Source organism: Dromaius novaehollandiae, chromosome 6, assembly GCF_036370855.1.
Source record: "Dromaius novaehollandiae isolate bDroNov1 chromosome 6, bDroNov1.hap1, whole genome shotgun sequence".
NCBI classification, from domain to species: domain Eukaryota; kingdom Metazoa; phylum Chordata; class Aves; order Casuariiformes; family Dromaiidae; genus Dromaius; species Dromaius novaehollandiae.
The window spans coordinates 7,190,156-7,209,461 of record NC_088103.1 but is presented as its reverse complement, the minus strand read 5'-3'; the positions used below and the strand labels follow the sequence as shown (position 1 = coordinate 7,209,461).

General features: G+C 43.4%; 1 protein-coding gene across 4 annotated transcripts in view; it reads right to left on the bottom strand.

Moving 5' to 3' along the window:
• Positions 1–19,306, bottom strand: part of PRKG1 (protein kinase cGMP-dependent 1) — a 496,774-nt gene that overhangs the window by 19,949 nt on the left and 457,519 nt on the right. For all 4 annotated transcript variants that reach the window (XM_064513567.1, XM_026097420.2, XM_026097419.2 and 1 more), the window contains exons 10-11: positions 17,987–18,083; positions 1,862–2,001 (exon numbers count right to left, since the gene is read on the bottom strand). In XM_064513567.1, the coding sequence (XP_064369637.1) occupies positions 1,862–2,001; positions 17,987–18,083 (237 nt within the window). The remainder of the gene's footprint in view (positions 1–1,861; positions 2,002–17,986; positions 18,084–19,306) is intronic.

Sequence of the window (19,306 nt, the reverse complement as noted above, 5' to 3'; positions counted from 1 at the left end):
CTTGTCACCTTTTCCTCTTCTGAGCTCAGTTCAGAGCAGGAAAAAAATTTCAGATCACTTCTCGAGATCATGCAGTCACTGTTGCCCTATTTCAGTGCTTTGCTTCTCAGCACTCTGCATCTTTTTTTTCTTACTTGACTATTGAAAGGATAAACACGGGAATGAGGACAGTATAGTGACATGTATTTGTTTTATTAGCCACGAGGATCAGTCATTTGCAAAAGTCTGCAGGTTCACGCTCTCTATTTGAAAGTGGATATTCTTGAAATGGTGTCAAAACGTCCCCGCTGTTGGCTAGCCCCGTGCTTCACCTTCCACTGCATCAGCCTATCGATCCAGATCAAACATTAGAAAACACATCTATATGCTGAAACGGTTTGCAAGGAATATTTGGCTTGAGCCTAGGTAACGGGGGCATGTTTGTGAATCAGATAATAAAGATCCTCAGTGTGCAGAGGAAACTGAAGCCATGCACAGTGTCATCCTGTTTACTCCCGCCAGCAACAGCTGTGGCAAATGAATCAAACATGAAGGTGAAATAAATGCTTCAAAAGTAACAGCCAGCTCAGTTGGTGATAAAAAACATGCTTATAGTCTTCTGCTTCCCTCCTCCACTTCAGCTGAGGAAAAATAGCCTTTGGGGAGCTTCATGGCATCGCTCTGCACGGAGCCGGCTTGAAGCTGGCAGGACTGAGGCTGGGCAAGAGCTAAGGAGACCTGCTGGTCCCAAACTGAGTTTGGGACCCATTTCTGAGGGCTCTGAGTGGCACCTTGTCGCTGGGCAGAACCAGGACGGTGGAGATGTTCCCAAGTGCTCTGAAGGAAGGAGCTGACTGGTTTCCGTCCTGTGCTAATAAAGTATCTCTGCAGCTTCCTGGGAGCAGGAATGATCTCCAGCAAAAGCCAAGTGCCTTGGTCATCTATTTTAGGGTGGGATGAATCACTCTTGTGAGGTTTCCTCTGCTCTGTGCTGGCTGTGGAGGAAGCCTTGGCGACCGCCGTAGACAAGAGGCCTCATTTGAGATAGCTCCTGCTCGGTGAGAGGCATTACCCTGCCTATCACAGGTCTCAGCTGCTCAGTACTCTTATTCTAACCTAAAACATATAAAGGATCATCTCCTCTTTTGGCTGGCAAATATTCACAGTTCTTAAAGTGTCAGAGAATTTGGCTATTACAGTAAAAATAAACAAAAGTGACTGGCGCCTGTTTTCACACATTGAAAAGCTGCATCTCCTTAAGTTCTGCAGAGGAATAAGGTTTTAGCGCATCTATGCACAAAGAGTTAAGGGACAGTGAACTGGATCTAGCTAGTACGCCATAAAGAGAAGTGCCAAATACAGCTGAATCTTTATTCCCGTGATGGCTCCTGATCTGGAAAGAGCATCCTTTCTGAGTCTATTTGCAAGAGAGGAAATTCAATATCGAGCCAAGTTAATGGTGAGTCCCGGAGGGCACGTCTACACGGAGCATCGCGCACAGACATCGGCAAGCCCTGCCCACGCTCCAGGCTGGTTGCATGTTTGCTCGGACGCAGGAGCCATGCAGCCATGCTAGCGTGGCACAAATCCTGAGGAAATAAGTTAAACCCCAGGTTAAATTTACGCTCGGTGTCACACTGGTAGCATGGGCAGAAGCCCCCCATTTGCCATGGGCAGAGTAATCTCACGCTGGCCTGGAGAAGACCCTATCCTACGGTGCCGTATTAGCAGTCGCTTGCAGGGAAGCTACGGCTAAAATGTTTCTACAGTGATGCAGGGACTATTCCTATACCATTTTCATTGCAATGTGGTTTTAAAGGCTAAGATTTTTCCACACTTTGCTTCCCCAGGGGAGCGAGCGCGTAGGCTGGAGGGACGGTACCTCACGATGAAGTCCGAGTGAGCGCTCTGCATTATCTGCTTCTCCGACCGTATGTGCTCCTGCTGTCTCGTGTCCACTATGTGCCGCTTCTTCAAGATCTTCATGGCAAACGTTTTCGATTCTTCACTTTTCAACTGGACCTTGGATAAAGTAGACAAACCCACCGGTTAGAAGCAGGCATATCTCCCCCGTCGTGCAGCTGTGACAATTTTTAATTTAATGCTTGGCATGGCCATCAAGTAATCTCCCCACCCTCAAGAAAGCTAAAAAATATACATATATAATTTCTTTTGTAGAAAGAAAATTCAAATACAGCGCACTTGTTTCAGGTCAATGGATGGGTTCGGTAGGAACTGGATTTCTAAATGTTTGGCATATTGCTGCATCATGCACGGTTGGCATGTGCGCTGTTACAGTATGCCATCAAATCGAAAAACCATCTCTAAGACTTACTGTGTCAAAGGGAAAACCCAACCATCAGCATGACTCTTGCATGAGATGGTGCTAGATTCAACTTGCATAAAGCCTTTCTCTATAACTAGTAACATATGCACTGATGCTGGCAGGGAAATGCAGTCCTTAAATGTTTTTAAAGCTGGCTTTTTCATGGCACTGCTTTGTCACGCCATTACTTTTAACCTTGAGCCTCAGGAACATATTTTTAGCCTGGTTTCCCGAGATGAGGTTGAAGCGATCCGTCTGCTTGCTTGCCAATGTTGCCCTAGTAACTTCTGAACCCTAGAGCGTTTCCAGGCAGAGCTGAAAGGCAGGCACAAATCTCCAAGACACTTCTAATCCTGCAAATTGGTTAAGACTGATGGATGGGTAGAGGAGAGGGACCCCAAGGAGTGCTGGCAAGGAAGGAACGGAGGTGTTAAACGTCCCCTTTTGCAGGAGCCGGGCGCTCAGGCTGGCTATGAGCAGTGCAAGCATTGCAGTCCCTTCCCTGCCACGTGCATCACAGCAGAGATAGGGCTGGTGATGGAGGGGAAGTAAAAGTACTGCACGGGCAAGAGACTCAGGAACAAAATACACAAATCCACGGGAAAGCGGGCTCATCTGGTTCCGCAGCTCGCAGAGAAACTTGTGTACTGGAAAAACTATGAGCTAAAAAATGGAGATTATTTCATCTCCTGAGCTGAAGTTTGGGATCGCTTTGGATGCACCCAAGCTCTTAAAAGTCTCACGGCTTTCATCTTAAGTCTTTAATGACTTCCTACTCCAACAGCTGACACCAGTGTCCATTTGCCAACCAGCAAAAGGTTGGGACCCGTATATCCACCGGCCTCCTGGAGATAAGCATGGCATTGAAGAGGCTTTCAGGAATGGCAGAGTGAATAGGTGGAATCTGCTCTGTCTCCACCTTTTCCCATTCATTTTTACAGTTTCAGGTTGACTTGATATCATGTAGCTCTGCAGCCCTGCACTACACACACACACGCAGAGTACCAGAACGGGCAAAAGGAATATATTTGTACTACTGTCAGCTACCCTAGCACGTGCTTCAGATTGCAACCAACGCATACATTCATTTCAGCTGTTGGAAATTAATATATCCATTCTTTCCAACCTGGCCATCCCTTACTAGTTATCACTAAAAGAGAAAGGAGGAATTTTGGTTTTCCTGTAGGAACCTGGCTTTTACCTCCAGCTTCAGCCAGCAGACAACCTGCTCATCTCTCGTTATGCCCAAGAGCGGCTTTGAAGTGTAGACCAAATCCGAAATCCAGCTTGCCTTTTAGATTAGGAGGTAACACTCATACAATTTCATTTTAATATAATATTTTTGTATTTTCTTGAGAACAGAAATGTGGGCTGAGATTAGACATGGCATCTGCAAAACTTTTCCTGGGCTATCCTTGCAACCATAACCTTGACCAGCTTCTTCTGCCTTGGTTTTGTTCACATAATAGTTCAGCCCATCCAACCTCTGCCAGAAATCAAACTGGTACTAAGGCGTCCTCTCTAGCCCACAAAGACACGTACAGTTTCAGGAAACCAAAACCAAAAGGCAGATTCTCAGCTGGTCAAACGATACGCCAAACCAATTCTCAACACCACTACAAGTGATTCAGATATATGCGTTAATAAATGAGAATCCACTTTTCTATGGCCAAATATTTCATCCTAAATGCTTTGATTTATTAACGCTACTTCAGAGTTTTCACCCATAATGACCCAAAACACAGACATTATAGTTCTTCGCACGTCACCAACATAAATCACTGCCATAAATCAGGCTCACCGCCTTTGACGAAGCAGCAGCAGAATTTCATGGCATGCAATTTGCATGACACAGTTTAAGGTTAGTGAATTTAATAAAGCCAGGAAAATCTGAAGATGAACTGAACTTCTTCAGATTACTCTCGACCGTCTCAAAACATCCGTGGAGATGCCAGTTTTACCAGCATTTTGCTACTACTTTCATAGGAGCAGCCAGAGATTTGCTGGCTTGTGTTCTTTGCTCTTGGCATAACACCAGTGTGCAGAAATACCCGAGTACTCCCATCACCTTTACAAAAAAAGTGGTTACCTGTCCTTGCATAGCAGTAAATCCATGTTCACTCTTAGGGTGGTTTTAGCTGCAACTTTACGTCTTGGACTTTTCTTTTAAAACCACTTGGAGTTTCTGTGTGACATCTGTCCTCCGATTTGTGGCTTCTCATTTTCCCCACAGCTGCAAGCGTTTCTAACCCCCCACGAAAATTTATATTTCCAGAGAAACTACCCTGCATTTCACACTGAGACTTTCAATTATCATCTTTGCATGAAGCCTGTGTTTGCCATTTAAACCTTTGGGGAGAGAGGGTACAAAGATCAAAACAAGCTGCCTAAAGTAAAGAAAACCTTTTCTCCTCATCCGTCCCAGCAGAGCTCCCCAGTTACTTCACTGAACATCAAACATGGTGTTACATGATGCTGCTCTCTTACGTTAGCTGACCACAGCTCAAACCAGATTTTGCATTTATTGAAGACTGAAAGTGATAGAAATGTTTTTGATTTGGGGATGGGTGGGGGTTTTTTTTTGGTTTTGTTTTGAATAAATGACATACGTACTTCAGTTCCACTGTTTGATGGTATTGATCTAGCTCATACCAGGCCGTTTCAGGGTGATGGGGAGAGAAGGGATGCACAAGCAATGAAATAACAGCAAAGGTAAAGAAAAATCCCGGGTCATATCAAAGTCCTTGAAGAAACAGCGGGTGGCTATTCAGCTACCCACTTCCAACGTGTCTGACACAATTTACTCTTCCCAAATCTCAGCTTAAGACCAGAAGATCTTAGCACCAAAACTTTCAGGTTCTAGACCGGGTTGAGAAAGTTGTTTGGGGGAGGCTCTGAAATATATGTTTTCAAAAAGAGGGAAAAACTGAAGCCTGTAGACCATCTGCCCAACCCAGACATGGTGGTGATGGGGCCGAGCAGAATTTACCAAAGCTTGCAAAAAAAGATGAAGGTTTGGTATGACTTAGCATATATTTATTGGCCTGCTCTGCTCTTAGCTTTTCTCTGCGTTCTAGCTGTATTTGAGTGAATAAACAAATTGCTACGAGCAATTCCTAGAGGAGGAGGAGGAGGAGGAGGACCTACAGGAGCAAGATGCAACCAGGGCTGTCCAGTTCATGCTGCTTGCCCTGAAACTGGGAGACCTGGGAGCAATTATAAAAAAGGCATTCAGCACTTCTAAACATACTTGAAACACAAATCCCTATTTCTCTAATGCTACTGCTGCCTATCTTTACTATACGTCAATGATAAAAATAAACCTAAAAACCTGGTGGATTCTCAGATCACTAACTTCCAAAATTATATAATGAAGCATAACGTGAATAAATCACTGTTCTTCCATTTCTGGTATGTCATTTTAATATCAAGGATTGTGACTATTTGTTCAATTTTTTGTCTTTCATTACAAAGGATTTTTTGTTTTTAACTACTTTTTTCTTTCTTTTCTTGTTTTTAAGGGATGCCTGGGCAGATGATGAAGAACCTGAGGAAGTAACCTGCTTTCCTATAGTTACTTGTACAGCTTCAAAATAAATACACAAAAGTTAATATGAGAGAGAAAAAAAAAGGCAGCATTTCTATTTGATAATGCTCTCACTGCCACAAATGTTTAAATATAGAACAAACAAGAGGTTACAATTAGCCAACGCAAGACTTTGACCTAACGCCACAGGAGAATTTAGATAAAATTTCCATTCGCGTTCCCAGTCTGCTTCATAATGCAGAGGATTTGCCAGGGTTTGAGAGCACGGGGGGATTAATTTGTATTAAATGTGCTAATACACCAAAACATGTAGGTGAGGTACGAAGCCTAGGGCTTGCTTTTGGATCACTTTTCCTTTGGATTATTTTCCTTTCTATGTGCTTTTGTGAGCAAATTTACTGCTGTTTGTACATCTCTGGACAAATAAATCCTGCAAGCTTCCCCTCCTCCTTTAGCATGTCTACTTGCCTCCTCTTGCTCTGGGGTTTCTACCGAGACTGCCAAATGGGGCTAATAATGACGACTGTTTTCATGATGTAAAGCTGGGAAAATCCAGGTCATTCTACTATTCCTACAAGCAATATTTTTCAATATTAAACCCATGATAGTAAATAGAAAAAACATTTCTAACCCCAGTCTCATTTCAGTATCCTCCTAATTAATTCAGACTCTAATTATTGTGCACATTATTCAAGTTTTAGTTTATTTTGAAAAGCTGTTTCAAAAATAGAAGAGAAAAATCCAGGAGTCACGGACACTTTTTACTTTAAAGAAAAAAAAAAATAGCAATATTGAGAAAATAAGAATGGGCTGATGAGAACACCCTGTCTCCCAATTACCATGGGAAAAATAGCACACACAGCCGCAAAAGCCACAGACACTGTGGATCTCAGGTGCAGAGGAACTAGATGTATTGGCCATGCAGTTCAGCCTTCCAAACCAATCCACCGCAAAAATCTCCTAAATGCTGCAGAAAGGGAAAGCGTGCAGTCCCCCGGCGCGGGAAGCTCACGAGACCAACTTCGACTCAGAACAGCTTTAAGCAACATCTTAAATTTCCAAGGCCCCGGGATTATTGATTTGCTGGAGACCTGCTGGAGCCTTGGGTTTCAGTCGCGTCTCTCCGAGGCCAGGAGAGCAGCTAAGAGGATCTACGCGAGACAACCACCAGCCTCCATCTCCCTACCAAGTTCTTTGCAAGTTAAATGAATTTCTGGTCCCTTCCCTTTCCTTCCTTCACAGCTTCCTTGCATAGTCATTGCCTTTCTTGAGTGCAAAAACCTCCAAAATCCCCCTCTCTGAGATTCAGTGCACTGGTGGTAAGAGCAAGCATCGAGTCTGCTGCAGATGTCCACGTTCTCCTGAAAATAGTCATTTAATCAATGACAATATTAAACTTGTATATTCACTGAAAGGCCCAATAGCAGGGAAAAATCATAAATAAAAATTATAGCACTGAATATGCTCCTTCTTCCCTTTCACTCCACTTTCATATATGTATTTAAGCCTCCCATTATGTTTCTATTGTGTCACAGCGCTTGGCACACAGTCCGTGCCTGCAATTCTGCCTCTAGCTTGCATGGGCTAAATTGCAAAATGCAAACCAAGCTCAACAACAACCCTCTTACTGGAGCAGTGTAGACAGCTTCCCGCATGCGCCAGGCTGCGGGCCCATGCCTTCCTTTCTAGTGCAATAATCCCCAAAATAGCAAACCCGGGTAAACCTGTAGGTACCGCTGACTCTCTCGTGGTCTGATTCACTTCAAATTTATCTGAATGAGCTCTTGCCCTCTGTTAGGAACGAAACTCTGAAGGAGATTTCCACATAATCCCTTTCAGTCATGGAACTGGAGCATATTTTCTATCCGAAAGATACGAAAATGCAACAGAGAGGGGAGTTAAGTAAAGCCTGTGCCCAAACACCACTCTGAAGAGGTGATGCACAAAACCAGAAAGAGGTAAAATTCAGTAGACTGGGTAGTTCTGCAGGATTCTCATCCAGGCAATGAACCGCATCCCAGCAACCCAAAATCACCAGAAACCTTCTCTATAATTAAACCAGGCATTTGTAGAAGCAAAACATGAAAAAAGAAACAGTTGCATCTATTTTGCAAATATACGCTAGCCCAAATACTGTGGTGATGGGCCATCACACACTTGAGATGTTGCCTGGATGGAGCTACTCTGGGAGAGCCAGATTCCTCCATCTTTCAGACCCTTCCCATCACATGAGCTCGCAGCAGTTGCCAGGCTGACGAAGAGGAGGCAGTTCCTACACTCCATGCATGAAACCCATCCAGACCTTGGAAGCAAGAAAGCCCCAGAGTGTCCAGGGTGGACACGAATTGGAGAAAGGAGCTTTTCTCTGTGCCAGACCCCAGAACTGTCTCCTCCTCGCATGCCTGGAAGGTGCCATCAACTGCTTGGTCATCGCTTCCCCCCCTCCCACCTCCATCTACTTGCTCTGGACACTCACTAGGCAGCTACCTGGCCCCTGCGCTATATTCCTACGATCTTTGGAGAGAGAGAGAAGAAAAAACTCATGAAAGCTTTAAAGAAAAAAACTAAGAACAATTTTGAAGAATCATCACAGAGGAAAACAAACACACAAACCCAAACAAGGCAAGGAGACAGGCCTAAAAGTCTACTCAGGCAGGAGCGATGAGCAACGGTGCCCTCGCGGGCAGTGAACCCTGGGTCCATGAGTCAGGCACTGGAAATTATGAGCCACCGCTCGCCGCAGTCCTGCCTGCCCCGGCCCGAAGCTGCCGGAGGGAGAGGAGGACAACCTGGTGATACGGTGTTCCAGCGTGACGGCCTGGTCCCATGCCACCGGCGTCTGCTTGGCAGCCTGGGTCGTCATGACAGAGCTACTCCCGAGCGAGCCCAACCAGATGGGTCATGAGCTGAAAATACACCCAAGCGAGACAGTCCTCTAAAGAGGACATGAGGACACAGCAGCGAAGGGGGCTTCGTTGGGCTGCCAATCATTTTGAATTCACAGGATGACTTCTAACATCTTAGCATTGAGAAAATACTGCGCCTCAGTAAAAAAAAAATTATAAATGTCCACTATTGCAACGGGTGCGTGTGAAGATGTCTTGGTAGTGGGTTCAGCACAACAGCAACCGCACAAAATTAGGACAAGATGCTGACACGGGGGAGAGGAGAAGGGATCCAACCTCTCCTGCTCTTCCAAGTTTCATGAGACCTCAGCTGGCTTCTGCTGGGCTCACTCAGCTTTTACAAAAATGTTGGAACCACTCCAAAAATGTTCGTTGGCCTTATGACGTACAAGCTGCTGCCACTTCCAAAACACACAGTACTTTCAAGGTCTGATTTTTTTTTCCCCGAACGCTGCTATAATTCACATGCAAATAAATACGTTTCGACCTTACCACTTTTTCACACTTTTGGGAAAATGGATATTTATGAGAGCAAACCCAGGCTCGGATGGAAAAAAGAGTAAATGGCTGTACCTGTGTGGTTCTTATGCTTTCTCTATCTTGCTCTCAGTATATTTATTTGCTATATATTCGTGTGCGCATATTCATTACTTCATATAAAAAGTCCACAACAGTAGCAATTTCTGTGCAACTCCGATAAGAACTGAGCTGCTAAAATTCAAGCTGCCCTGTAGAAACATTAAACTTTAATAAGTGTTCACCAGAAAGTAGAATGATCCCAATAAGGAAGGATTTTTTTTTTCAGTGACGATTGAGTGACGTGCCTGCAGCAAGCCAAAGCAGCCTCGAGCCTCCTCAACCTTGTCATAATCAGGATTTAGACGGAGGCTATATTATTTTGACTGCACTTGTATGTGCGTGATCTGCTCCTAGGAAGCGATGGTGAAGAACCTCTACTGATGCTCCGAGCTCCCCGTTACTGTAGATGTTATGCCCATGGATGACAGCTCTTGCAGAGCTGTGCGTTCTCCAAAAAACCGTAGTAGGCAGCACTGTACTTGTTCTCTAAGGGGCTGCTACAGATAATATTTTCCACTGCGTTACCCTGCGCAAAGCCTTAAAGCCGACAGGACTCAGAGCAGTGGTGGCTGAAGCACCACAGATGCAGCCCAGCTCGTGGTGGGTCCCTTACAGACACAAAAGGGCAGCAGACCACAGGCATGGGAGCAGAGCTGAACACGTTTTACATTTATAATCTATTTTTCCTTTCACCTTTGAAATAAAGGTTGCAATTTGAATGACGTCTGCTTCAAGAGCCCCAAATTTCTTGTCGCTGATAGATATAATGGCAACATTTGAACGCGAAGCTTCTAGGTGCGATGCGCGCAAAAAAACCTTGCACAAGAGCTTTCACATTTTCTGCTAATCCTCGAGGTGGTTGGTCTGGCTCCCAGCTAAATGAGAACACCCAGCAAGCGGAGTCTGTGCAAATAAAGAAAAAATACTTAGTTTACTCTGGAGATGTGGCTTTTTTCCTAAACCCTCAGTAATGGCGATCTTTTAGGAGCTGGACAGAAGCTTTTCTTGAGGTCTTGTGTACGTTGCTCACAGACAAGGTTCTTATTGCTCGTCTCCTGTTGAATTCACTGTGGCCATCTCAACCCCAAAAGACAGAGATGGTAGTTCAGATAGTTTTGAATGGGTTTTTGCTAGCTAACGTCTGTATATTCTGGACATGACGGAGCCAGAAATCAGTGCTATCGTGAAAAAAAGACGGGGATACCTTTGTATCACGTTAAAAAACAACCGACTCCAGAGAGCAGCCAGCAACCAAAGTACGAATGCTGTTGCTTGCTGGGTGCATGCCATTTTTTTTCTTTCTTTTTTAAACTTGCAGTGGTTTCCCAGATATATGCACTCGAATCAACAAAAATAGCGGCAGCTGTCGCCGAGTGCAGCACTTAGACGGGCTAATGAGAAGGCAAGCTGAGCTCTCTTAATCCCAACAGCTGACCTGCTGCATGGACAAAGCAGCAATTTTTTCGCCCAGGCAAAGCTGTCCGGCACGGTTTCAGCACTCAATATATTTACGTTCCTCCAGAACGAAACAGCTTGCTCCCTAATAATATCGCTTGCCTTCGAAATGCCCCTGCTACTGCCCTTATTTTATCATGATTGAACAAGGCTAGATTCAACTAAATGCTAAAACTATTTGGGAGGGCACTAAATATCACAGCCCATCCCATGGCACAGTCTAAATGCTGAGGGACTCCACAGGAAAATACCTTAGAAAATTATACTCTATAAGTACACATACATGCACACTAAAAAAATACACGGTTCCTTAGAAAACCTCATCTGCTTAACCGTTAATTAAAGCTGCTTAATCAAACCCTGAACTTTGCTACAAATCTTTAATTCCACGCTCTGAATACTGTAGGGAAAATTTATATTCGGTGTTTGCCAACATGCACAACTATGTTTTTTTTTAAGCAAGGGCATTGGGAAGTGTATAAAAACTTGTGTCTTTCCATAAATGCCAGAGGTAAATATTATTTTTTCAAATATGTCTAGAAGGAAAAGGCTAAAAACAAGTGAGGAATGTAAACTGCTTCCTGCATAGAATCACTCCAATATAAAGCAAAGGCCAGAAGAAGGGTTATATAGCTAATACATATTAAACCAAATGGAAAAAAGCCACTAACTCCTTGAAAACAACTGGTGGGCCTATATACAAAATCACTGATGCTCTCATTTTAATTCCCTGTAATAATTAAGAAATGCCCATTCTGTCAAAAGGAAGGAGGCCAAAGGCTTCATGGTTTCGAAATAAAAATTAAGCAATTTCAAAGAGAAGACGACTGATCTGTCTAAAAAAACCTTTATAACAGATGGATCAAAATGATAGCTATGCAATTGGAAGTTTTCACTAATAAATGTCTGATTTATGCATCTATTGGTCTATTGGAAGACAATTACTTTTTTTTTTTCCTTGCCATCTAATTAATTCGCTAATGATTTTGTTTACATAAAAGGCTGGAGGCTGCAATAAATTTGATTGTTCTTTATCATCCGTGGTCAGATTTCTCTTAAAACACGAATGAAAGTGAAAAATGCCACATTGACCATTTAAAATAGGCCTTCCAGAGCCCCAGTAAAACGTGGCCGAAGCAAAGGCTTAGTTTTTAAGCTTATGTCTGTATTAGTCTGCACACTGCAAAGGAGTTCAGCTTTTAGCGGTCACGAGGAAGCTGAAAGGACGTTAAAAGTGGCATTTCACAGGGGTCTGCCTAGAACATGGCACCGTTAAATACCTTCATTAACAGCTTGCGTGATGGAGTGAGAAGAACGTTCTTAACTTTGCGCCATCAATCAGAATCGAGGCAGAGGGGGCTATGAGCACTTCTGAGAAAAGCACGGGAATCCAACCTGATCTTAACGAATTGAAGTGATGACTCGAGAGAGAAAGGACACAATTCAGTAATGGTAAAGGCAAAGCACTACGCTCAATTGCCATTTTCCTGCTCTTCCTATGGTAAGGCCCCGGTTAGATCAACGTGCCTTGCTTGGGGCATTGCTCAAAAGAGACGAGAACCACCTGGAGATAAAGCAGCGAGAATGATCGCAGGCCTAGAAAGCATGAAATGCTTGTAAAGCTCAAAAGTAAATTTATCTCCTCTAAAGGCGAAAGTACTACAGCTTAATGTGATAACGGTCTTCAAATATATAAACCTTACTGCAGGAGAAGGCCATAAACTGCCTCCAAGTTCTCTTGGAGCAAGAAGGACAAGCAATGACAGGCTACAGCATGGGAAGATGTTAAATACCAGGAAAACCTTTCTTGTCAGTTAAGAACAGGTAAGCACTGGAATAAATTGCACTGGGAACCTGCATCACTAAAGGATTTCAACAAGAGGTTAAGGGAAAAATGGTCAGAAATGTTTAGGTCTCTTTGATTCCGCCTTGTGCCATGAAAATGGGATGGATGATCTCCTTCGGTCCCTTCCAGCCCTATGTTTAATGAACATATGCTCGAACTATGTGCTTTCAGTGTCACTGACTTCCACAAACCTGCGGAGCATTAAAACTTATGATTAAATATTTTGTCGAGTAAGGGCTAGATGTCCTTAATCTGCCTGTAGATATTGTTGCCTTCAGGATGCCCTTGGCCATACGTTACCCGCAGCCACGCACAACGCCCAGCTCCCTCCTAACTTGCATATGTGTGGAGATGGCGGAAAAGTCTACTGGTTTTGATTGGCATATCTGAATATTTGACTGGCCTGAAAAGTGAAAAAAGATATTCAGCTGAAATAGAGCCTCGAACAAGCTGGTGATGGGGAGGGGGTGAAGAAGTCATATTATTTTTGCAATTTTGTAAAAGCTGAGGGAATTTAAAATCTTCTTTTCTCAACGCCCTGTCTCAGAGAGATTGCTGGAGGTGATAACTGCGGGAGTCAATACAACAACGGCGCGTGTTCAGGCATGGCGCTGAATTTGAGTCTGCCTGTGCTCAGCCATCCTCTTCATGAACTGACTACGTAGCCATAACGAATCTAACCCTGTACGTTCAGATACTCTGTTCCATTTGTTTCAGAGCTGTCTAAAGTAATCTTTATTTAAATCCCAAATGCCTGACCTAGGGCAGACGATTAGAAACAGAGGAGTTTAAACCAAAAGCAAACGAAAGGACAAAGACAAGAGCGATGAAGTTGAGAAGAGATGATTTATGATGGCCTGGGACACCTGACCAGCACCTCTGACCTCTGCAAAAGGGTACTCTGAAGGATATGAACTTGTGATGATGCATCCACTCACTATCACAACGTATTATCGAGGCATCTGGATCACAGGGCTACTGAAACGTGGACACGGCTGCTGCTATCGCACTTAGGTGACGAGTGGCAGGAGGGAACCCAGCAAAGCAGCACGACTACAAATTCGGAAGATCAAATGCTAGCTACCAAAATAAAGGTAAAGTAAGTGAAGGCTCACATCACCTGCTCAGCCTGCAGTCAATCTGCCTGGGAAAGGGCATGCTAAAGTCGTAGCAACGCGCAGTCCCAAGCCTTTTGCCTCTGGTCCTTCTACTCCTATAGACAAGAGTCTCTTCACAACATTAGACAGCTGTATAAATATTTTTCAGGAAAAAAACTCTTCTATATATGTATATATATGTTAATAGACTTCGTACAAGTCAGTACCACACCTGTCTATTCATGGAGCTGCCCTTCATGTGGCATGAAAGCACACGTGGGAGCATCCTTCGAAGAGGCTCAGCTACCACTCCGATGAGCGCCAGCGAAGAAGCTACTGAGCAAAAAAAATTGTGGCTACATCAGTTGTTCAAGCCAAGAAGTCCAGGCGTCTTATTTGCTTTCTCCCAGGCTAAGGGAGGTGTCGGAAAGCTGGAGAGCAGGCACGGGGAGACGCGTCCTGGAGCGGCTTGCACCTACTTGGCAGACTCTCCGGCAATTTATGAGGGGGCTTCTAGGAATGTAGCACCGTCTGCGCCGGGGCAGACCGCGGTCTGTTCCAGCCCGCCTGTTTACGCGCTAAATGTCGAGGAGCGGGATCACACCGCTCGCCCTGTAAGTGAACAAATGCCTTTATTTTACCTACCTCCGGCCACTTGTCGTTTTTATAACCATGCTTTTGGAGCTACAGAAACTGGACAGGCTATGCAGGGAGTGAAGGGTCGAGAAGCTGTCCGAAGATGACTATATGCACCCTTTTCCAGGGGTGGCACGTGGAAAAACTACTTTTTGCTTATTTTCATGCCAGTTCATTGTTTTCATAGCTAACTGCAACACAGTCAGTGAGGAAAAGAAGGAAGATTGGCAGACAGCATTTTGACAGAAGTGTGTGGACTTAGCGTGGTTTGTGCCCAATTGAAAAATGCCACTTTTGTTATAATTGCATAGCTGGTCACCATGTGAAAACATGACAAGTTGTCTGTTTTATCCCTTCAACAGCAATCTCCTAAAGTTGACTACAGAGGACGTCCAGTTAAGGATGAAGAAGGAGAACAACATCCCTCATGACAAGATACGGGCATCAACTAACCATAAAAATTGAGCAAACTATGTAAAAAATTGAGCAAACACACACCTGTTGAAAATTTCTCTTGATATAGTCAGAAAATAAAACTACCTAGGACAGGTTCCATTAAGACATGCACTAACTAAGATTTGTCACCACGCTGTACGTGTAAGCTTTTTGTCACAGGAGCAAAACCAGGACAAAAAGATATTTTCACATGTAATATCCATAGAACAGAAAATTATTTAGATAGCTATTTCGCCCAAGGGACAGGTACCTGCATTTAAATTCATCCAAGGGACAAACTCTCAAAATAATCAGTATTCACAGCAGTGTCTGGAATATCATCTCATATTTATACAAGCCACATCTGAAGATTAAAATACAGGCAAACGAGAACATTATTTATCCTTGGCCAGCAAGACCCAAACTAAGTCCTAGACGTCCAAGTTTCTAACCAGACACTGCCAGTTGCCCTCTTGAAGGGTATGAAGACACACCAGGGTGTTGAGCTTGCTTGTGCATGGAAGATAAGGTTAAACTATAAACAGTTTTTTTCTTGCAATGCACTTTCCTCGGGTAAAAACGATCAAATAAGCAAAGTGCAATAATTGGAATTTTTTTCAGCAACAAATTTCAACGTTGCTGTGCACTAGCAAGCTACCATAATACAGTAAGGTAATAAAGGAGTCCGTTCCTCTGATACATATTGCATCAGTTCATTTTTAGCCTGAAATTATGAAATACATTCTTCTAAAGACGACAGAAGCAAGAGGTGGAAATCCTACACTCCGTTTTGATGAAAATAATCTTTTCTTGCTTTAATAACAATTTCGCTTGCCAATACTCAGCACTGAGATGGCAACTCTGAAAGGTACTTAGCTGTTTAAAATGTTCAAGACTACAGAATATTAACATAGTTTTCCCCGGTGCTAAAGAAAAGTAATAAAATCAAGAATGTTAAGATAAACTTTAAAATATCTTTTATCCTTCTGTGTGTAATCCGGTATCAGTTAAGAACCGCTACAGCCTCTTGAGCAGAAAGATATGAATATTTAGTGACATAATACAACCTATTTTCCTAAGTAACTAAAAATCCTGGTTATCTAGATTTGACACATAAGATCTTCTCTGCATACTTGGCTCTGCTGTCAATTCTGTCCTAAATGCATATTTTCAGCAGACTCGCTTTAGGTGCAATAACTGAAAAAGTCTTCGTAGATTATACCAGCACGCCATTAGCTTTTCCTGCATTTTTCCTCTATTCCCAATCTAGTTCCCGCTGATCACCGAAACACCTTTCCCAAAATAAAACGCTTCTATTCCTGTCACCTCCTCCTCCACTTGGCAGGATCATTTCTTCCTGGCCCAGCAACGGGAATAATTGTAATCATACAGCACAAATAATTTTGATGTCACCAATAAACAAACTGACAGCAGGAAATCCATACGGAAAGTGGTTTAAGCAGACTAGGAAGCAGAAGGCTCCTTGTCTGATTCACCACTGCACTTATAATTTACCCAGAAAATGACCTTAACCAGCATTCTCCCGCTTGGAATCTCCTAAACCCACCGCTGAAGACAACCCCCTACAAGGCGATGAAGGCTTTTCCACCATCCGTAGCCTTCTGCAGGCTGCTCAGGTACTACCCAGCGCTTCCTGCGGGCTTCTAAAATTTGTAAGTCTCCTAAGATTTACGTATTTCTACCTAACTGTCATCTGATACCCTAAAACGACAGAACGTGTCCATCCGTGCTGTTCCTCAGACCTGGCCAAGGTTTCATCCATAGATACGACTGAGTTCTTGCTAACACCATATAGCTTCCACGCTAACACCATATAGCTTCCACGCTAACACCATATAGCTTCCACGCTAACACCACATAGCTTCCACGCTAACACGAAAAGCAGCTGGAGCTAGAGGGCTCGCCTTCAGTAACACAACCCAATTGATTTAGTGTATCCCAAATTAGACTCCTGCTCCCGAGCATCCTCGGCAGGAGACCCTCTCTCTCCGCTGACTATAGAAGGAGCGGGGAAAAGACACCTTCTCAGGCTATGGCTGAGCTCTCGTGATCTTCCAAAACACCAGCTGCTCATGGGAAAAAAAAATAAATAAAACAATGGGAAGGGATCAAAGTCCTCACTGGTCTGCTCTGCTCTGCATGATTTTAAATAACCTCCGAATAGGAAAAGGTAGAAGCAATTTGCCATCTAAACATAGAATTCACCTGTTAGTCACAAGCAATGATCAAACCACTTATTTTGCTGGTTTTCAAGCTCCCGGCGCTAAGGGGATACTGCAAAAAGGCGCTTTTGGCTTCCGTACTGTTCGGGAGCGGGGATTTCCTCTAACTTGTGTGATGGCAGCAGTAACTCTGTTTACTTTTCCGCCTCCTGACTTGAAGGAGTTCCTCACATACTGTACTGGTGTCCGGTATCAGAAACGCCTCCCTGCTCAGCGCTGTGATGTAAACTAAGCTCCCTCTTTCTATTATAAGCTTTTGTAGTCACACGATCTTACAAATGGGTTGCACAACGGCTACCCTTTCCGGCTCTTCCTGCTCAGCCCTCGTTTTAATAATAAAAAAAGAAATGCATGGCTCTAAACCCAAGTGGAGCAAAAAGCAAGCTCAGATTTTGTGCTTTCTTTAAAATTCTGCAAACAAGAGATATCTTTCTGTGAGCTAGTGTTCTAATTCAGACATGTAATCTCTGGTTTTCTTCAAAATCAAGTAGGAGATCGATCTCTAGACCTAGATTAGGAACTGCTTACAGCAGACAGCGGACCATCACTGCAGTTTTGGCTAATTAAGATTTTAGGCTGCTCTTTCAATCTCATCACTCAACACCATCATGACTCTTTGGGTTCTTGTTAAAAGGCAATCAATGTCATAAAAAGGTACTGCTTCGGTATAAGACCGCTTGGAGAGAGAAGATAAATGCTCCTCTCTCAACCTAGTACATATATTCTTTAGGATTAGTGCTGTTTATTCATATATTTTTATTTTCCCAGAAAAGTAACACAACTTTCTTCAACTATTGGTAAAATTATAAGCCTGTCACATACTCCTCTTCCAATAATTCAAGTATAATAACGAAGAAAAATGAAAAGACTGGTAACATAGTACTCGTTCCCAACACATTACACAAAATTCAAAGAAAAAAAAAAAAAGGTTACCTACCAGTTCAACTCGTCCAAACCCTCCAACTCCAAGGGTGTCAATGATGTTGAAATCAGACAGTTTCAGGTTGGCGAAGAAGGCAGCTTCGGCTTCATATCTGGATTTTTTTATGCGAAAAAACGGAAATTTCTTAGACGTGCAAACATGAGTACTGCGCAATACTGTACCCGAATGGCCTGAGTGTGGAACAGCGTTTACCTGCTTAATTTCCATCTTATCTCTTACAGTTTGCTTTTATTCACACTCCTAGTTTTGCTGGTCCCAATTACAGCATAACTCCAACTGGCACTTTTTGCAAAGTGAGAAAAGCAAACGTACCTACTGTGTGCCTACAGCCCAAGCGGCTGCTACTGCAATTCAGCTCCAGCTACCAAGCAAACGCTACATTTTGACATTTTCTATTGATCTTCTTGTGAAGAGTGGGTGGTTTGTTTTGTCTTTTGGTATTTTTGGAAGATAAAGTCTCTCATATAAGTTTCTCTTATCCACAGGCTGGCAGCAGTTGCTATAAATGTTTATTGAAAGTGGCAAGATCATTAAGGTCCCTGGAGAGAAATCACAGCCAGGTTCTATGAAATCAGATCCGATAAGCTGAGGGCTGGTGTGCAAATGCCTGAAATGAATGACTTCAGTCACATATTAACATTCCTATAAGAATATCTTCGCTTCTTTTCCTGCTATAAACTCGCTTGGAGGAGAAATTCCAACCCAGGAGGTCCCAAAATCCAGATGCTCTCCCTTTCGCCCATGTGCAACTGGCTCGTGACAGAAGTTCACCAAGCCCTTAACTATGGAAGCATGCAAATCTAACACATGCAAGCCTGCCAAAATAAGCTTCCCATGAATATACCCATGAATATGATGCCTCCAAAATATCTCCTTGTCAAGGTTCACGGTATTTTTAGAAAGGCTCAGAAGGGAAATGGATGAACAGGATCCACCCACGCAATAACGTTTGACATTCAGCTGCCAGAGAAGTCTCCGTGCATGTACAGTCTTTGGCCGTTGGTGGTACGGACTTGTATGGGGGGGGGGGGGGGGGAAACATTGCCAGGGTTATGGAGAAAGGCATGCAGGGTGTAAAGGGGGAATTGGCTTGGAAGCGTACAGTTTTCAATATTCAATTTTATCCATAATGCTTTGCCACTAACTGTAACCATAATGTGCTATTTCACCCGAGCATTACGTGCTTCATTCGAGCCCAGTTTATGCTACAGTAAAGATAAAGTATCATAGTGTTAGCAGTGATCATATATACCCATCCACCTATCCATCTTTTTAACGGATCTAATCTGTCATGCCTGTCTCTGTAACTAATAA